The following is an 18,086-nucleotide window of genomic DNA, read 5'->3' on the forward strand; positions in this document are numbered from 1 at the left end:
GCTAGTTTTTCATTTTCTTCTCTTTCCCACCTAGCATGCAATTCGGCCATCAATCTTATATTCTCACTAATTCTAACTTGGATGGCATTTGCTGTAGTAACAATTTTATTTTCAATATCCCTATTAGGCATAACTTTCAATTTTAAAAGATCAACATCAGAGGCAAGACTATCAACCTTAGAAGCGAGAATATCAATTTTATTGAGCTTTTCCTCAACGATATTTGTTAAAAGCGGTTTGTGTACAAATAAATTCTTTAAGCATAGCTTCAAGTCCAGGAGGTGTGTTCCTATTATTGTTGTAATAATTCCCATAAGAATTACCATAACCGTTACCATTATTATAAGGATATGGCCTATAGTTATTACTAGAATTGTTCCGATAAGCATTGTTGTTGAAATTATTATTTTTAATGAAGTTTACATCAACATGTTCTTCTTGGGCAACCAATGAAGCTAACAGAACATTATTAGGATCAACATTAGTCCTATCATTCATAAGCATAGACATAATAGCATCAATCTTATCACTCAAGGAAGAGGTTTCTTCGACAGAATTTACCTTCTTACCTTGTGGAGCTCTTTCCGTATGCCATTCAGAGTAATTAATCATCATATTATCAAGGAACTTTGTTGCTTCACCAAGAGTAATGGACATAAAGGTACCTCCAGCAGCTGAATCCAATAGGTTCCGCGAAGAAAAGTTCAGATCCCGCATAAAAGGTTTGGATGATCATCCAAGTAGTCGATCCATGGGTTGGGCAATTTTTAACCAAAGATTTCATTCTTTCCCAAGCTTGTGCAACATGCTCATTATCCAATTGTTTAAAATTCATTATTCTACTCCTCAAAGATATAATTTTAGCAGGGGGATAATATCTACCAATAAAAGCATCCTTGCATTTAGTCCATGAATCAATACTATTCTTAGGCAGAGATAGCAACCAATCTTTAGCTCTTCCTTTTAATGAGAAAGGAAACAATTTTAATTTTATAATGTCACCATCTACATCTTTATACTTTTGCATTTCACACAATTCAACAAAATTATTGAGATGGGCAGCAACATCATCAGAACTAACCCCAGAAAATTGCTCTCGCATAACAAGATTCAGTAAAGCGGGTTTAATTTCAAAGAATTCTGCTGTAGTAGCAGGTGGAGCAATAGGTGTGCATAAGAAATCATTATTATTTGTGGTTGTGAAGTCACACAACTTAGTATTTTCAGGGGTGGCCATTTTAGCAGTAGTAAATAAAGCAAACTAAATAAAGTAAATGCAAGTAACTATTTTTTTGTGTTTTTTGATATAGAGTGCAAGACAGTAAATAAAGTAAAGCTAGCAACTAATTTTTTTGTGTTTTGATATAAGTGCAGCAAACAAAGTAGTAAATAAAATAAAGCAAGACAAAAACAAAGTAAAGAGATTGGATTGTGGAGACTCCCTTGCAGCGTGTCTTGATCTCCCGGAAACGGCGCCAGAAAAAGAGCTTGATACGCGTACATCACGCGTCCGTTGGGAACCCCAAGAGGAAGGTGTGATGCGTACGGCGGCAAGTTTTCCCTCAGAAAGAAACCAAGGTTTATCGAACCAGGAGGAGCCAAGAAGCACGTTGAAGGTTGATGGCGGCGAGATGTAGTGCGGCGCAACACCAGGGATTCCGGCGCCAACGTGGAACTTGCACAACACAACCAAAGTACTTTGCCCCAACGAAACAGTGAGGTTGTCAATCTCACCGAGCTTGCTGTAACAAAGGATTAGATGTATAGTGTGGATGATGATTGTTTGCAAAGAACAAGTGAAGAACAATAGCAGCAGATTTGTATTTCGATGTAAAGAATAGGACCGGGGTCCACAGTTCACTAGAGGTGTCTCTCCCATAAGATAAATAGCATGTTGGGTGAACAAATTACAATCGGGCAATTGACAAATAGAGAGGGCATGACAATGCACATACATGATATGATGAATATTGTGAGATTTAATTGGGCATTACGACAAAGTACATAGACCGCTATCCAAAGCATGCATCTATGCCTAAAAAGTCCACCTTCAGAGTTATCATCCGAACCCCTTCCAGTATTAAGTTGCAAAACAACGGACAATTGCATTAAGTATGGTGCGTAATGTAATCAATAACTACATCCTCGGACATAGCATCAATGTTTTATCCCTAGTGGCAACAAGACATCCACAACCTTAGAACTTTCTGTCACTCGTCCCGGATTTAATGGAGGCATGAACCCACTATCGAGCATAAATACTCCCTCTTGGAGTTAAGAGCAAAAACTTGGCCGCAGCCTCTACTAATAACGGAGAGCATGCAAGATCATAAACAACACATAGGTAATAGATTGATAATCAACATAACATAGTATTCTCTATCCATCGGATCCCGACAAACACAACATATAGAATTACGTATAGATGATCTTGATCATGTTAGGCAGCTCACAAGATCCGACAATGAAGCACATGAGGAGAAGACAACCATCTAGCTACCGCTATGGACCCATAGTCCAGGGGTGAACTACTCACTCATCACTCCGGAGGCGACCTTGGCGGTGAAGAGTCCTCCGGGAGATGATTCCCCTCTCCGGCAGGGTGCCGGAGGTGATCTCCGGAATCCCCCGAGATGGGATTGGCGGCGGCGGCGTCACGATGAAGGTTTTCCGTATCGTGGCTCTCGGTACCGGGGTTTCGCGACGAAGGCTTTAAGTAGGCGGAAGGGCAACGCGGGGGCCACACGAGGGCCCCTCACGCCAGGGCCGCGCGGCCAAGGGCCGGGCCGCGCCGCCCGTTGTGTCGGCGCCTCGTGGCCCCACTTCCTTTCCCCTCGGTCTTCCGGAAGCTTCGTGCAAAAATAGGACCTCGGGCGTTGATTTCGTCCAATTCCGAGAATATTTCCTTTGTAGGATTTCTGAAACCAAAAACAGCGAGAAAATAGCAACTCGGCTCTTCGGCATCTCGTTAATAGGTTAGTGCCGGAAAATGCATAAATACGACATATAATGTGTATAAAACATGTAGATATCATCAATAATGTGGCATGGAACATAAGAAATTATCGATACGTCGGAGACGTATCAAGGCCCTACAGTGTTAGCTTAGGAGTTTGCGTTGCACGTATTTAGGGTTACCACCAAGCACAACTAAACCAAGGAAATAATTCTTCATGCCCTTAATTCATGTTGTAGAGAGAAAACTACTATCATGTTCTATGTATCTCAATTATGATAGTAAGCTCCGGTGGTTAATTATGTCCGTCCATCCCTGCCTATGTTCTTTCTCCGCTCCTTGAAAGTTTGCCAATGGGTAATAAATGAAGTGGATAAATATAGAAGGCACTATCTCTGGAGAGATAAGGATGTGCATAAGAAAACCCGTGCACTGCCATTCCTGGACCTAGTTTGTAGGCCAAAAGATAAAGGGGATTGGGTGTCTTGAATCTTTCAGTTCAAAATGAGTGTTTGTCGATGAAACATTTGCACACATTTTATAATAAGGTCGATTTGCCATGGGTCAAGATGGCTTGTGAGTTATATTACTCTACTTCCCTTCATCCTGCTCGATCAAGGGAGGTCTTCTTTTGGTGGAGAGATTGTTCAAAAATGAGGCCAACCTTCAAGCAAGTGCCCCAGTGTGATTTTCTTTAGGGAAACTCCATCATGTTATCACATGATAGTTGGTCAATTGTGCCTCTCAGAGAAACCTGGCCACATGTCTTTTCATTTTGTAAGAATGATGTAATATCCATCAAGAAAGCCCTACTAGTGTCATAGGTTTTTGATCTTTTCCATTTACCACTTTCAGAGAAAGCACTGCCACAGTTTCATCTTTTCCAAGCTCTGCAATTGGATGTAGTGCCAACCATGGGTACTGTCCACCGTTTAGATGTGGCAAGGTTGTTCTCAACAAAAACACAAGGTTTTTTCTGGCTTCTTATTCATAGTCGCCTAAATACAATACCATGTTGCAAAGGAAAAAAGTCTTCATAGAGGACAACTCCTGCATTATGTGTGGGATTGATAAGTTGGAAACTAGAAATCATCTGTTATTTCACTGCCCTTTTGGTCGTGTTGGCAATACCTTTGTCCCTCTTGGGCACCACCTCCTCCGCAACGAACTGATATTTAGAGCTGCTGGCTAGTCTCAAGTTAGCCTTGCATGAGCCTCTTTTTTCATGGAGTGGATCATGATGTTCATCTGGATAACCATAAATGACTTCATTTTTAAGGGTATCCTCACAAGTCGCTTCAGATGAGAAAGAAATTCAAGGATGAGCTGGCTCTTTTATTGCATAAGGCTTAGGAAGTCTTATAGTGGACTCAAAACTTGAATTGAAAGATTCGGATAGTTGGAGGGCTTTCTTTTTTCTCTTTTTTGGGCTTACAACCTTCTAGCTAGTCTCTTGTTACTAAACTTTTTTGTACTTTACAAACTTTGAAACTTAATGAAAATCTACAGTGGGGAAACCCACTTATCAGGCTTTGAAAAACCCAAATCCTGGATTTACGTTCCTGAACATGTCACAAAGATAAACAATCACAAAATCTCAGAGAGAGAGAGAGAGAGAGAAGAAAAATAGAGGGCCACCGACCGAGTTTTTTCCACACGGAATACATTTGCAATCCACACATTACCAGCGCGAGGCAGAAAGCCAAAAAAAGGAGCAACTCGCATCAGCGTAATCCAGGTACCCTGCCGATAAAATCTGAAGAAGCGTTCGATTCCGTTGTTGTGTCATCGGACAGCATTGCGCCGGCGCTGTAGGGCGCCATGTGGGCGAACGGGTTACCGGGAGTGGCGATGTCTTCCTCCCCCTCCAGCATCCGAACGACGTTGCCCATGGACGGCCTGTCCTCCGGCCGGTACTGCACGCACCACAGCGCCACCTTGCACATCCTCGCGGCCTTCTCCATGTCGTCCACGTCCCCCGCCGCCATGGCGCGCGCCAGCACGGCGTCCATGTCGCCGGCCTCGAACCGGTGCCACACCCACCTCGGGTACCACTCCTGGCTCTCATGGCGGCCGTGCAGCCCCAGCTCCAGGTTCCGCCGCCTCCCCAGCATCTCGAACAGCAGCATCCCGTAGCTGTACACGTCGCACTTGTGCGTCACCGGCAGCGGCAGCCACAGCTCCGGCGCCGCGTACCCGGGCGTGCCCCGCGCGCCCGTGATCGTCAGGTGGGTGTCCTCCCTGTCGCACAGCTTGGCCAGCCCGAAGTCGGATACCTTGGGCGCCATGCCGGCGCCCAGGAGCACGTTCTCCGGCTTGATGTCGTAGTGGATGATCCGGTGCTGGCACTCCTCGTGGAGGTACCGCACCGCCTTGCCCGTCCCGACGGCGATCTCATGCAGCTTGCCGGATCCGATGGCCGTCTCCGGCGTCGACCCGAAGAGGTGCCGGTCAAGCGAGCCGTTCTCCATGTACTCGTACACCAGCGCCTTGACCGACGCGTCGAAGCAGAAGCCGTACAGGCGGACGAGGTTGATGTGGTAGGTCCTCCCGATGGTGCCCACCTCCGCCATGAACTGCTCCTCAGCGCGCCTCCCGAGCGTGCTGTTGAGCACCTTCACGGCCACCGGCGCGCCGTTGGGGAACCTGCCCTTGTACACCACGCCGAACCCGCCGGAGCCGACCCTGTGCGAGAAGCCCTGGGTGAAGCCCCGCAGCTGGGTCGAGCTGAACCGCACGGGACGCTCGTTCTGGACGCCCTCGATGAAGAAGCTCATGGTCCCCATCTCGACTTCGGCCTCGTCCACGTCTCTCGCCGTGTTGCCGCCGGCTCCTCCATTGAAGGGCGTGGCATCCCGTTCAGCGCCATTGCTGCCGTCCTGCCGCAAATACACTTGCACGGCGACCTTGGCGCATAGGTAGATCGCAATTGTGGCAACCACTGTCACAATACCAGTCACGAGCACTCCAACTGCACCAAAAAAAAAAAAATCAAGCGTTAATTGTCAACTAGGATTTGGGATTCCAAGCTGTTCAGAACACGCTTACTGATTGATAGGGCAAGGATGCCACTGCTAAGCGCCATGTTGACCGATCCACAAGGGGAATTAAAAGATAGGAAGCAAGCTATAATGGTGGGAGCTTGCTCATCGAGTCTATGTGGATAGTCTGCTTTGCATGAAGCTCACGCATTTGCTCTTCCATTGTCAACTGCGTGTTGGTGATCTGCATATCTAGACACGTATGTCCCGGTAGCGTTTATGGAAAAATTCCAGCGACAAGTAGTCAGGACCTCCTCGTCCCATCGTGATATCATAAACTTAGGAACTTGTGCCAGTTTAGGTGATGAGAGCGATTACCAGTTGACTGCGTCGGGTATTATGTACTCGTATGTAACTTCCGTGCAAGAACCACGAGGGCGAATGAATTCGTTTAGATATCCTCGCGACAGAGACGGTTGATCTCTTTGTATTGTTTCTGTTGATCACAAGACGATCCTAAACGGGCTCGAGGAACGACGACCATAAGATATCTCTAGCCCTTCTCATATAACTTAACTAATTTTTTTAGGGAAACATTGGCATTTTATTGATCAAATCAAATCATTACAAAGTATCTCCCAGATGCAACCTGGTGCAACAAAACGAAAACTAACAGGCCCAAACTACTTATATAATCTCTTAAACATGTAGTTAGCACAATGCATGACTAAACATTAACATCACATAAACTCCCTACATACACCCCCCTAATAATGTGCCTAATAAGATATGGATGCAGCCAATGCCGCACCCAGCCCACAAAACTAATGGGGGCCTTAGTGCGTGGGGGCCTTATTCCTTGGCTAAGTGAGGGTCCAAGTAGTAAAATAGTAAATTTTAAAGGTGGAAAAAACAAAAATTGACTAGGGGCCTAGGCCCTCACTCGGCCAAACGTGGGTCCGCCCCTGGATGAGGCTAGGGCTCGGTTGATATAATATTAATTAACCCTAATGCAGTAGGATTTAACTGCTCATGGTCTTTGATCATGCCCTCATCTTGCTAAAGAGAATGAATAAGTTTCTTTCTAAAAAATGAATGGGGCTTTGGACGTTTGGTACCATTTAAGTTCTTCTTCTAGTTTAAGAAGACATGAAATATGTGCATTTAGTTGGGTTTTAAGCACAAATTCTTTTCCACATCTTTGTTTAGAATCTAGTGCACCTTTCGTATGTCAATATTATTTCTTCGAACAAATACCACTTGGGCTGAGCTTATATTGAAAGCTTAATATAGTTCTTACAAGAAAATAAAGGACACCACACAACACCCCTATTACAGTTTTTTTTAACAAGGATCGTCAATTGTTGCTCTTAGAACAGGGGGAATGGTATGATGAGAACACAGCTCCAACATCTAATCAACACGACAATACTCTGCAAAAACTGATAACCAATCGAAGAAGACCTAACAATCAACAACCTGATATACTCCACCATCCTCGTCTCTTCTTCCTGGGTTCAACTCCTTGAGCTTTGAGTCCAGCTTCCTCATCATGTCATCAAATCTAGGAAGTTTCTTGTTTTCGACCATCAGATTGAACTACAACATCAAAGAGAAAGCCATGTAGATCGGTTGAAAGGGGCGAAGGACACTTTATGCTCAAATATACAATCGTTCCCAGTAAGCCACAACGACCAAAAACAACTGAGGAAGATTTTCAGTGAGTTATCTCTACAACCCGGGAGGAAATTCCTGGCAAAATATTTCCTAATTACACACCACACAAACTTTACCATGGGACACAGAAAAATAATCTGAGCAACATCCTCTTCTGTTCCACCACATATCCACACACACACCCCCTCCTAGGCCAACCTTTGGAAGCCAGTTGGATAAAATTTTCCTCTAAAGCACATCTATAGAAATATTTTCTGCTTTAGAGGGTAGCTTTTTTCCCACATATCCATCATTCTCAAATCTCTGGTGCCAGGATTCAGAATAACTCTCTATAGAAATCTGGAAGTATACACTTTTTTTGCTCTTCACAGCGCCGTTTGTATCTGCCAAGCTAACACCTGCAAGAAGCACACCAAATTCTGCCATTCCTGCACCTCATCAGGACCAAATCAAAGGCCTATTAAAATATACATCCTAATTATGTCTACCAAAAAATATCAGCGCCACTTTTTCTTGATGCTCACAACAAGAAAAGATCAAAGGTAAGATAGTTTTCAAAGGGCAGTCACCTAACCAAACATCATGCCAGAATAAAACCCTCCTACCATTTCCCACATCATAAGATGTCCTTTTTTTGAACCAAAATTTAATCTTATGCAAGTATTTTTCCCTAGAATTCAGATCCTCCACTACCGTTAGATTGGTAGAACCCTACACCCCTCGTGTACATGTTCCTTAGAATCTGGCAGCTAAGATCTTGTCTATCTCCGTCTAATTTGTACATCTATATATTTTCCTCAACAAGCAAATGTTTCTAGTTTCTAGTTATGGAACCAGCAAAATCTAAACCTCCATAATCTATAGGTTTACGCAGCACATCCCATCTCTTTTTCTTATGTCCCTACCCATCTGAAAAAATCTAGTCTTATAGTGAGTCCCTTCTGAGTTCTGACAATATGAAGAAACTGATGGCATATGTTGCTACATTATCTAAACATGAGTCAATTCGCACAACTTTTTCACGATAATAAGTTTGTCCACTACAACAATTACCTAACTTTCTACCAATTTTTCAGTCACAAAATCCAAGTCCTTAACCAAGATTTTATCCCAACTAATTGGCATGCCCAAATACTTAATTGGGAAATACCCCACCTCACAATTAAGCAGCATTGCTACACTTGCCAGCTCTATTTGCTCCAAACCAACACTAAAACTTTTTTGATAATTGATTCGCATACCATACATGGCCCCAAAACAATAGAAAATAAATTTTACAGGTCATCACACAAACACTATGTCATCAACGTATTGGAGATGTGTAACCTCAATAGGAATAAGATTCTAAACAAGTCATGTAAGGTGAAGTGATTTCAAACAAGAATGCTCACGCTTTCAAACGGGGAGGTTCCCTTTTGAGAGTTGTACATCAGCTTCCCTGCCCGGCTCCTCTGCCCTCTTCCTCCGGCGGCGCCGCCATCGTGAGTGAGAATGGGAGAGTCGACCAGGTCCCCTTGTATAATACCCTTAGTTGTAGGTTTAGAGTTGGGTCTCCCATAGTGGGGTTTGGCGATATGCCAGCTAGGATATGGCTACCGGGGCACTCGAGCTACTTCTCTTGGTGGTGGCGCTACTCCTCCTCGCCATGGTGCTTCGAAGGTCAAAGCCAAAGATGGAGAGGGGAAAGGTCGTTCCCTCCTGTTGAACCCGCTGTCCCAGATCGGAGATTCGCTGCTTGTTTCCTCATCTCCTTCTGCTGGCATGGTGCTTGATTTGAGGTGAGATTGCATCGAGGCTACCTGATATGGTGTGATCTGGGAGTTGCGACTTGGTGTTCTTCCTCAGCAGCCTTTCGACGATGCTTTGCCATCCTGTTGCTGACTCTTTTGGCCAAAAGGTGGCCTTCTACTAGTGCGACGCGACGATGTTGGACTTTTCCTACCTCCAGGCCGAGAAGCCACAAGGGAGGCAGATTGAGCTTTTGTGCTGCGTTCTTCGGCGGTGTTGTCCCAAGTGGCTATGTCCCCGGTGGAGACATTGATGGTCATGTTGTGAAGTTTCTCGTCGGCGGCTTCGAGCGGTGGCTGGGGACTCGATTGCTTTCTCCTTATTTAGTCCAGTGTCCTTTTCATAAAGTGCAGGGACATGGTCGTGATCTCCATTTCTTTTATGGTTCTTGTGTAAGGGCACGTATAATGGGGTGATGTCAGCCCTTCCTTACGCTTGCCACGTTAGATTTTTGCTTAGTTGGAGGAGAGAGAATGAAGGGAGAGAAGGTTGTCTTCTCTTAGCTAAGGGATGATCTCTTATGAAATAAGAGAAGACTATTTTCCCCATTGTACGACTTGTCTTCCCTTAGTCACATAATTTCCTACTAAAAATAATTAATTATCATTTGTTGCAAGGGGTGACAATAAGAGATAATGCATTGTACCGATTATATTTATCATCCTCTCTAGATGACATGGACTGCTAAGAGAAGACGTGCCTTCGCTACCATTGTACATGCCCTAACTGGTACCATCACCGCTCAGATTTAATGCAGCTCTGTCTAGATCCTTCCGGACCCATCTTTGTTAAAAAAAAGGTCCTGTAAGATGACCATTAGATTTTGCAGAGTTCAGTAAACTCCCCAAAACCTTAGCCACCTTACTAAATAGGATTGGTGTTAATGCATACCCTCTAGGCAGAACCACATGCTTAATCCATTTGATCTAAACCCGGCAAAAACCCTCAACTAGAAAATCCCAATTAACCTTATCGTAAGCTTTTTCAAAATCAAGCTTATGATAAGGCCTGCTTATTAATTTATGTAACACTTCATGTAACACAACTATTACATCATGAATATTCTTACCGAGAATAAAAGCAGTTTAAGTAGGTTGAATATATTTATGAATTATTTTGACACTCTAATGTCAATATTTTTGTGATAATCCTTAAGGATCACATTAATTAGACAAATAGGTCTTAATTGTTTTATATTATTATCCCCATGGATTTTTGGTAGAAAAATGATCACCCTATAATTAATCCTACTCACGTCCAACTTTTTTCCATTAACTAAATCAACCAACATCTCTTTAATGGATGGCTTGACCTCATTTAGAAACTCTTTGTAAAAATCCGTCGAGAAACCATCAGGTCCTGGGTATTATTAGTTTTCATGTGTTTAGTAGAAAATTCATTTTCATCATCAGTAAAAGGCCGAGTTAATAGAGCATTATCCTCATCAAACACTTTGTACCTCCCACCCCATACTTCTGCATTCCAATGAACAACATCGCCCATCCTCTGGATCCTTCCAGCTAGCAATGAGTCGACATGAGAAAAAAAAATGGGCCAAGCTCTAGCTTATCCCATCCCCAGAATTTACTCATCTGCTCTTTAGTCTTCTCCTTCCTCACAACAGTCGAGCTCACAACCGTCATTTTCTTTTCAGCCTAGGTTCCGCTACACAACTCGGTGACGTTGCTGCTGAAGGAAGAGGGAGGCGGCTCCACGATGGTCGTCATTGCTAAAGAAAGGGGAGGCCACGCTACGGTGGTGTTACAAGGCAAGGCTACCGGTGCTGCTACAGGAGGCCGGCGCTGCTTCAAGCGGCGGTAATAGCTGTTGCAAGGGGAGGCGACACTGATGCGAACCATGAGCCCAAGTGGTGGCGGAGGAGCTCATATGCTATGCGGAGGTGCTGTGAGGGGTTGTTAGTGGAGCTGCACCTGCTGTGCAGTGGAGATCCAACCCCCCATCACCGTAGCCGCATGGGGTAGGAGTTGTAGCTGCAAACCCCCACCGCCGGTGCTGCAAAGGCTGTCAGCTGGAGCTGCATGGATCGGTAGCGGCTGCTGCAAGTGAGCGACATTGATGCTACCGGTGGGGCGACGGTGTTGCCGGCGTGGACGGTGGTACAACCAGTCGGGGCGGTGGTGCTACCATAGGCGGACGACGGCGCTTCCATCGGTGGGAGGTGGTGCTGGAAGGAGGGCACGTCGATGCTGCAAGGAGGGGCGGCGGTGCTTCCAACAAGAGTTGACGCCTTGCCGGACTTTTTCTTCATCCGTCGGTGATGCTGCCATAGGTGGGCATTGGTGCTTCCATTACTGGGAGACTATGGTGCAAGGAGGGGTGGTGGTTCCGAGAGTCAACCTGCTGCATGCGAGGTAGCTCGTCGGACTTCTTCAGGCGACGGTGCGGTTTGCCGGACTTCTTTGAGCGACACATGTTGTGGGCATATATACTCATGGGGAGTCAATGACTCACAAGTCACTTGCATGAGTGGATGAAATTGTCCTCAATGGTTGCATTGCCATATCCAGCAATCAGGACTGTTTCGCCTTGTTTTGATAACCAAAATTCCGATCAGTTCCCAGGACGAACGATGAATCTTTTGACATTTCTGATTACATGGCATGGCAATATAAAATCCAGCCAAATGATAAATCGATTGATGCTAAAATGCTAGGGTGTGACTATTTTTCAGTCGACTGAGAACTAACTCGTTCTCAGTCAGATGATGTCATTAGATTGCAGTTACAACTCATAAACAGTTACAACATGAGTTGTAACTCATGACTAACACGAATCACGATGCAAATTAAATGATGTAAAAACTGAGAACTAAATCCCAAATTGCTAATTTACAAGCCTTCATGCGTAGTTCTACACGTGACAATAAATGTACAAACTCTATGTCGTCACTGCATCAGTGGACTTGGCACCTTTCACCATTGCATCGGTTGGTTTAGCAGGAGGGCTTGGCGAGAATCCCGACACCTCACTGTCTCTTACCGTGTCCCGGCTGGTCGTGTACGTGCCGGTGCCGGTGCCGGTGCCGGTCGACAGCGCCCAGCCGCTGGAGCTGCCGCCGCTCGACACGTAGTGGAACGGGTTCACGGGCGGCACGATGGCCATCTCCCCCTCCAGCATCCTCACCACGCTGCTCATCGTCGGCCGCGCCGACGGCTGGAACTGCACGCACCAAAGCGCCACCTTGCACATGGTCTCCGCCTTCTCCCGGTCCTCCTCCCCGACGCCGGACACGATGCAGCCCATGTCACCCTGCTCGTACTTGTCCCACACCCACTTGGGGAACCACTCGCGGCTCTCGTCCATCAGCCCGGCGTCGTAGTTCCGGCGCCGCCCCAGGATCTCGAACAGCACCATCCCGAAGCTGTACACGTCGCACTTCTCCGTCGTCGGCAGCGCCATCCACAGCTCCGGCGCCGCGTACCCGGGCGTCCCGCGCCCGCCGCCCGTCAGCGACGACATGTGCGTGTTCTCCCGCTCCCCGAGCCTGGCCAGCCCGAAGTCGGCCACCTTCGGCACGAAGTCGGACGTGAGGAGGATGTTGGGAGGCTTGATGTCGTAGTGCACGATCCTCTGCTGGCACTCCTCGTGCAGGTACCGGATCCCCTTCGCCGTACCCACGGCGATGCTGTGCAGCGTCCGCCACTCCAGCTTCTCCCTCCTCCTCTCCTCCTCGCCGTCGCCGTCGCCGCCGCAGTAGAGGTACTTCTCGAGCGATCCGTTCTCCAGGAACTCGTACACCAGTGCCCTGGTGCCGTCCCTGTCGAAGCAGAAGCCGTAGAGCCTGACGAGGTGCACGTGGTAGGTCCTGCCGATGGTGCCGATCTCCGCCATGAACCCCTCCTGCACCTTCTTGTTCATGGACACCTTGAGCACCTTCACGGCCACCTGCAGCCCGTTGGGGAGCTCCCCTTTGTAGACCACCCCGAAGCCGCCGGAGCCCAGCTCCGTCGAGTAGTCAGACGTGTAACAGGCCAGCTGCTCCGAGCTGAACCGCATCGGTTTCTCGTTCAGGATCTCGTGGAGGAACTTCTCTACGGGGCCGATCTCGATCACCACGTCGTCGAAGGCGGCGCCGTCATCGTCCGGAGCTCCTCGCTTCTGGCGGTGTTTTTTGCTGATCTCCTCCATGATCTTAGCTACGATCTTCTTGTGCATCTTCTTCCTCGCGTGGCGGCATCGTCTGATCACGGCGATTGTTATTACGACCGCCACGGCTGCGCAGACTGACGATACTAGATAATTCGAGGCAAAGAGTTAGCTTCTGAGAATCCAAATTTAAGGATGAAACGATTAATTTGTGCTTATGCTGTCAGGGGCAAGTGGAACTTACTAACTGCTTTGGCAGTAGCACTCGACATCCCTGCAACGCCCACGCCCTCAGAGCCTTCTTACTTTCTGCAGTGTGTGTGAGATTGGTCAGGTCTTAGTGCTAGCAAACACAAGCTCAGTGGTGAGCAAGTCATAATGTAGGCAGCAAAAAATCATGCACTGAACAAAATTCTCTCTTTCAGGGTGACTGAACAATATTCTTCGACAGGTAAGTTCACGAAATCGATATCTGCTAATTAAGCGTGGTTGTCAAGGCTTGGACTTGTAAACGGTGTCCACGTCATGGCACATGTCAGACGATTAAGAAGGCTGGGCCATAATTGATGTTTATACATACAGCCATTGCTCTCTGCTTTCGTAGTTGGTTTGACAATTTCGGCAAAAAATGTTTGACTAGAGAGTTTGCTTGCTTCAGCGTGGAGTTGTAAACTGTGACTACTTTTCACCATCTTATGCCCCAAAAAATAAACTGGGAGAAAGATACAATCTCATTTCACAGGATATCATGAATTGCTCAAAACTACTACCCACATCCTTCAAACAAAAAATAGTACCCACTCCATCAACCGCTCAATCTGAAAGAATCCAGAGTGCAGACACGAAGCAACGATTCGCTGTTGCAAATTCAGAAAACCATATGATAAAACATGATCAAGCACCGGAACCCTCTTATCGAAGCAATGATTCGCTGTTGCAAATTCAGAAAACCATATGATAAAGCATGATCGAAGACCGGAATCCTCTTCTCGAAGCAGCAACCAGCAGCAGCAAAAGATAAACTGACTGAAGAACCGCAGTTGCAAACTTGCAATGACAGGAAATCTTACGAAGGGAGAGCAACTTACCCGGGGCGATACCTTATCTTTCTTATGACTGAACTTCTTCGAGCACCCTATGCTTATTGCTGACGAACCTCCACGGAGCTAAAGCATCTCCCTCTTATATATAAAATGGTCAGGGAGGCCTCTGTTGTGTGTCTGGCGTCTCTGGCCGGGGGAAGCAGAGTAGAAGGTGTGTACGCAGGTGCCCGGGACTGGATCAGTATTCAGTAAGAGCAAGCACGCAGCCGTTCTTGACTGTACAAGGCGAATGACGGAATGAGTCCGAGCTCTCCCGTCAGTTGCCTGCAGGTGTTCGCTGCTTGTGGCATGTGTCGTCTCGATCATCTGCAGGTTCCGATGGCGATGCCTGCGGATGCTGGGGAGCTTCCGATTCCAGGTTAAGGAAGGCGACGTGTGCTCTACTCTGTTGGCCTGGCCCAAGACATGACCTGGTCCGGTTCTGCTGCTCGTACTGCTTTGGAAGGAGCCATAGGAAGCCCAGTTGTGCAGTGTAGGCCAATCTACTATCAGCCAGGGCCCAATGTGATTCTACAGTTTGACAGAGTTCTCAATTATGAGGATTAAATTTTGAATTTGATCTAAAATAATCTGATATCCTCCATCAAAATAAATTTTGAAAATTCTAATGTAGTAATTCGCTACCACAGGTTCCTAAAATGCAACGGAAACCCGTGTTTTGTTAAAAAATATTTATCGCTACATTAGATAAGTGATACTCCTTCGGTTCCAAGATATAAGGTGTATAGTTTTTGGCACGAAAATTAAGAAACCCACAAGGCACTAGTAGAAAAAGAGGCTTCCGTCTAGCCCCATTAGTCGCGAAACTATAGGAACCGCGACTAATGGAGTCTTTAGTCGCGGTTCGGGAGGCGAACCGCGACCAAAGGCCTGGGCCCAGGGCGCTCGGTGGCCAGCTGGTGCACGTGAGAGGCTTTAGTCGCGGTTGGCCGGCCAGGCCAACCGCGACTAAAGGTGCCCGACCAACCGCGACTAAAGCCCCTCCCCTATATATACCCGTTCAGCAAACTGCACTTAGCCATTTGGTGCCACTTCTCTTCACAAACTTCACAAGGGGGTGTTAGGTTTGCTTTTGGCTCCTCTTATGCACACAAAGTGTTTGATGAAATTCCCCAAGAGCATGAAACAAACATGATATGAAGTGTCGGAGCCACATTTGAGCTTCCTCATTTATTTTTTTTGTCCTCGATCGCGGTTAGCAACTTGATAAAATATGCATGTGTGTAATTCATTGTTTAATATGTGTCATTGATAAAATATGCATGTGTGTAGTTCATTGTTTAATTTCTATTGTTTATAGTTAGTTTAACAAATGCATGATGGTTAATTATATATTTTATATTATAATAATGCAGATGAATCGACAATGGATGTACGGTAACCGACTCTCCGGCGAGTTCACTACGGGTTTGATTGGTCGCGCTTAATTGGTCGCGGTTGCGCAACCGCGACTAATGGCAGTTGCGAACCGCGACCAAAGGCCATTTTTCTACCAGTGTGGAGAGTATATCAAGAATTGAAAATATGAAGTAAAGTTCGAAAAAGTGAAGATGGGTGACCATATGGCAAGCGATGAGGACAAAGATAATACGTCGAAGATCACAATGAGGGCATGATCTAGGGAAGCGAGGGCTGCTACAAAAGACATGATTACCATCATTTCTAAAGGATTCCATAGGGAGCAACATGAGGAGACCATGGATTTAAAAATAACCAAAATATATCAATTTAATAGGATATAATGGGAAAGTAAACAATTACTATTCTTGTTTTGGAGTGTTAATCTCTCCAAATCAAGATATGATTTCATGAGGTTCCCCTTAAAAGCTATGCTATGAAATGATAATTTAGACGGCTGGTTCAGAATTTTTTTTGTTGAACAATCTATTTTCTTTCATTGTGGGTGTTGGCTTTTCTTGCTCTAAAAGAGAAGAATTCTCTCTCTGAGAAAAGAGTAAGACATTGCCTCAAAAAGGGGAGAAACGGAACATCACGAGTGTGAGTGCACTTTTATATTTAAGTTAGGGCATCTCCAGCGGGGCGACCCATATTTATGTCCGTTTGCGTTGGACACGGATATAAAAACGTCCGCATGTCCGTATGCAGCGGCAGAGACGCATTTATTTGACCGCATGCGTGATTAGAGAGGAGAGAGAGAAAGATTATATTTGTGTGGCTAGGAATAAACGCATGCTTGATTAAAGAAAGAGAGAGAGCTGCATGCAGCCTAACCAGACACAAACGGACGCGCGGACGCGTCCGCAGAGACGCATTTCTGGCGCATATTTGGTCCACGTTTGCGTCAGGACGGACGTTGCGGACGTTTTGCGTCTAGCCGCTGGAGCGCATTTTTTGTCCACGCAGACGCAAACGGATGAAAAATGTCCGTTTGCGTCGCCCCATTGGAGATGCCCTTAAATGATAAACTTCTCAGTTTGTATTTTGTATGCAACTCATCATAAACCCTATAATTTATGGGTTTGAATGAACTTTCAATGGATTTTAGTTGCAAACTACAACTTAAACAGTATTTGTAAAGTTTCAAAATGCCGCACCAGATGAAATGGTTGCAATCCTTATTTGAATGGTGTAATGCAGTTTGTGCTTTTCACCATTGCTTAGTATGGTGTAATATGTTAATACACATAAGGTAAGTATACGTTTTCCCTCTCAAATATTCATAAAATATTAATTATGTCTACCATCCATTGTAAAATTCCAAGTGCCAAAATGGTACATAATTTGTCTCTAGCCTCTTTGAAAGCAATGTTGCATGAAGACATGGCGGCGGGGTTCACACACGTGACATCTAGTCAGTACTTTTTTAATATAAATAAATTAATAGAAATAAAATGTAAACAATGAAAGAAAACTGCTTAATTTAGAATTTAGCGTCATATGATTTAAAAAAGAGGCCCCACTTACTTTCTTGGAAGTTGTCCCATCACTACAATGTATGAACTAAATAAAAAAAATCTTTGTCTCCTCACTATACTGCAGCTAAACCTACTTGCTTAGAGCATATTCAGTCGTGTCACCCAAAGGAATTTGAGGCAAGCAGAACATTTGACCGCTCCTAGCCGCGCGTCCGAAAGCCCTTTCCATCCGGCGCAGTCTAATACGGTGTCCGACGCCCCGAGCCCATCACAGCTACACAGGGGACGCAGCGGGGGCGCCAGGCAGGCCATCCTTGTCACCCACACAGGGTTGCCGCGCACCCGTCGTCTACCTCTGGCCAACGGAAATTAATTTCCGCTCAGCGATGTTGCATTTTTCCCAGACGCACATGGCGACTTTTCGTCGCGTCTTGTCCTTCGTGCCGTCGTTAATGCGCGCCACCTCCCACTCGCCTGCCTCTGGCATATAAAATAGGGGTGCTCGCCCGTCGCCCCTCACACAACCCTACCGCCACACATCCACAACCCTAGACGCCATCACCCACATTTCTCTGCACACGCTCCATGGTGTGTTCAA

The 18,086-nt window shown here is 45.9% G+C and overlaps 2 protein-coding genes across 5 annotated transcripts; both read right to left on the reverse strand.

Moving 5' to 3' along the window:
* Positions 1–4,676: 4,676 nt before the first annotated feature.
* On the reverse strand, positions 4,677–6,053 carry LOC124670199 (LEAF RUST 10 DISEASE-RESISTANCE LOCUS RECEPTOR-LIKE PROTEIN KINASE-like 2.2). Of its 2 annotated transcripts, XM_047206712.1 has the most exons (3): positions 6,005–6,053; positions 5,521–5,927; positions 4,677–5,445 (listed from the first exon to the last, which is right to left on the reverse strand). In XM_047206712.1, exons 1-3 carry the CDS (start codon positions 6,039–6,041, stop codon positions 4,681–4,683), a joined length of 1,209 nt encoding a protein of 402 aa, XP_047062668.1. In that variant the 5' UTR covers positions 6,042–6,053; the 3' UTR covers positions 4,677–4,680. The 2 variants fall into 2 exon arrangements, with proteins under 2 accessions (XP_047062668.1, XP_047062666.1); XM_047206710.1 differs by having other exon boundaries at positions 4,677–5,927.
* Positions 6,054–12,024: 5,971 nt separating this feature from the next.
* LOC124676370 (G-type lectin S-receptor-like serine/threonine-protein kinase SD2-5) lies at positions 12,025–14,757 on the reverse strand. 3 transcript variants are annotated; one of them, XR_006993591.1, is made up of 4 exons: positions 14,598–14,757; positions 13,754–13,825; positions 12,244–13,655; positions 12,025–12,069 (listed from the first exon to the last, which is right to left on the reverse strand). XR_006993591.1 is itself a non-coding variant. In XM_047212445.1 (3 exons), the coding sequence occupies exons 2-3, from the start codon at positions 13,779–13,781 to the stop codon at positions 12,301–12,303; spliced, it is 1,383 nt and encodes a 460-aa protein (XP_047068401.1). In that variant the 5' UTR covers positions 13,782–13,818; positions 14,598–14,757; the 3' UTR covers positions 12,139–12,300. The 3 variants fall into 3 exon arrangements, 2 of the variants coding, with proteins under 2 accessions (XP_047068401.1, XP_047068400.1); XM_047212445.1 differs by lacking the exon at positions 12,025–12,069 and having other exon boundaries at positions 12,139–13,655; positions 13,754–13,818; XM_047212444.1 differs by lacking the exon at positions 12,025–12,069 and having other exon boundaries at positions 12,139–13,655.
* Between the last annotated feature and the right edge of the window lie 3,329 nt (positions 14,758–18,086).

This window comes from Lolium rigidum, chromosome 7 (assembly GCF_022539505.1).
Source record: "Lolium rigidum isolate FL_2022 chromosome 7, APGP_CSIRO_Lrig_0.1, whole genome shotgun sequence".
NCBI lineage: Eukaryota > Viridiplantae > Streptophyta > Magnoliopsida > Poales > Poaceae > Lolium > Lolium rigidum.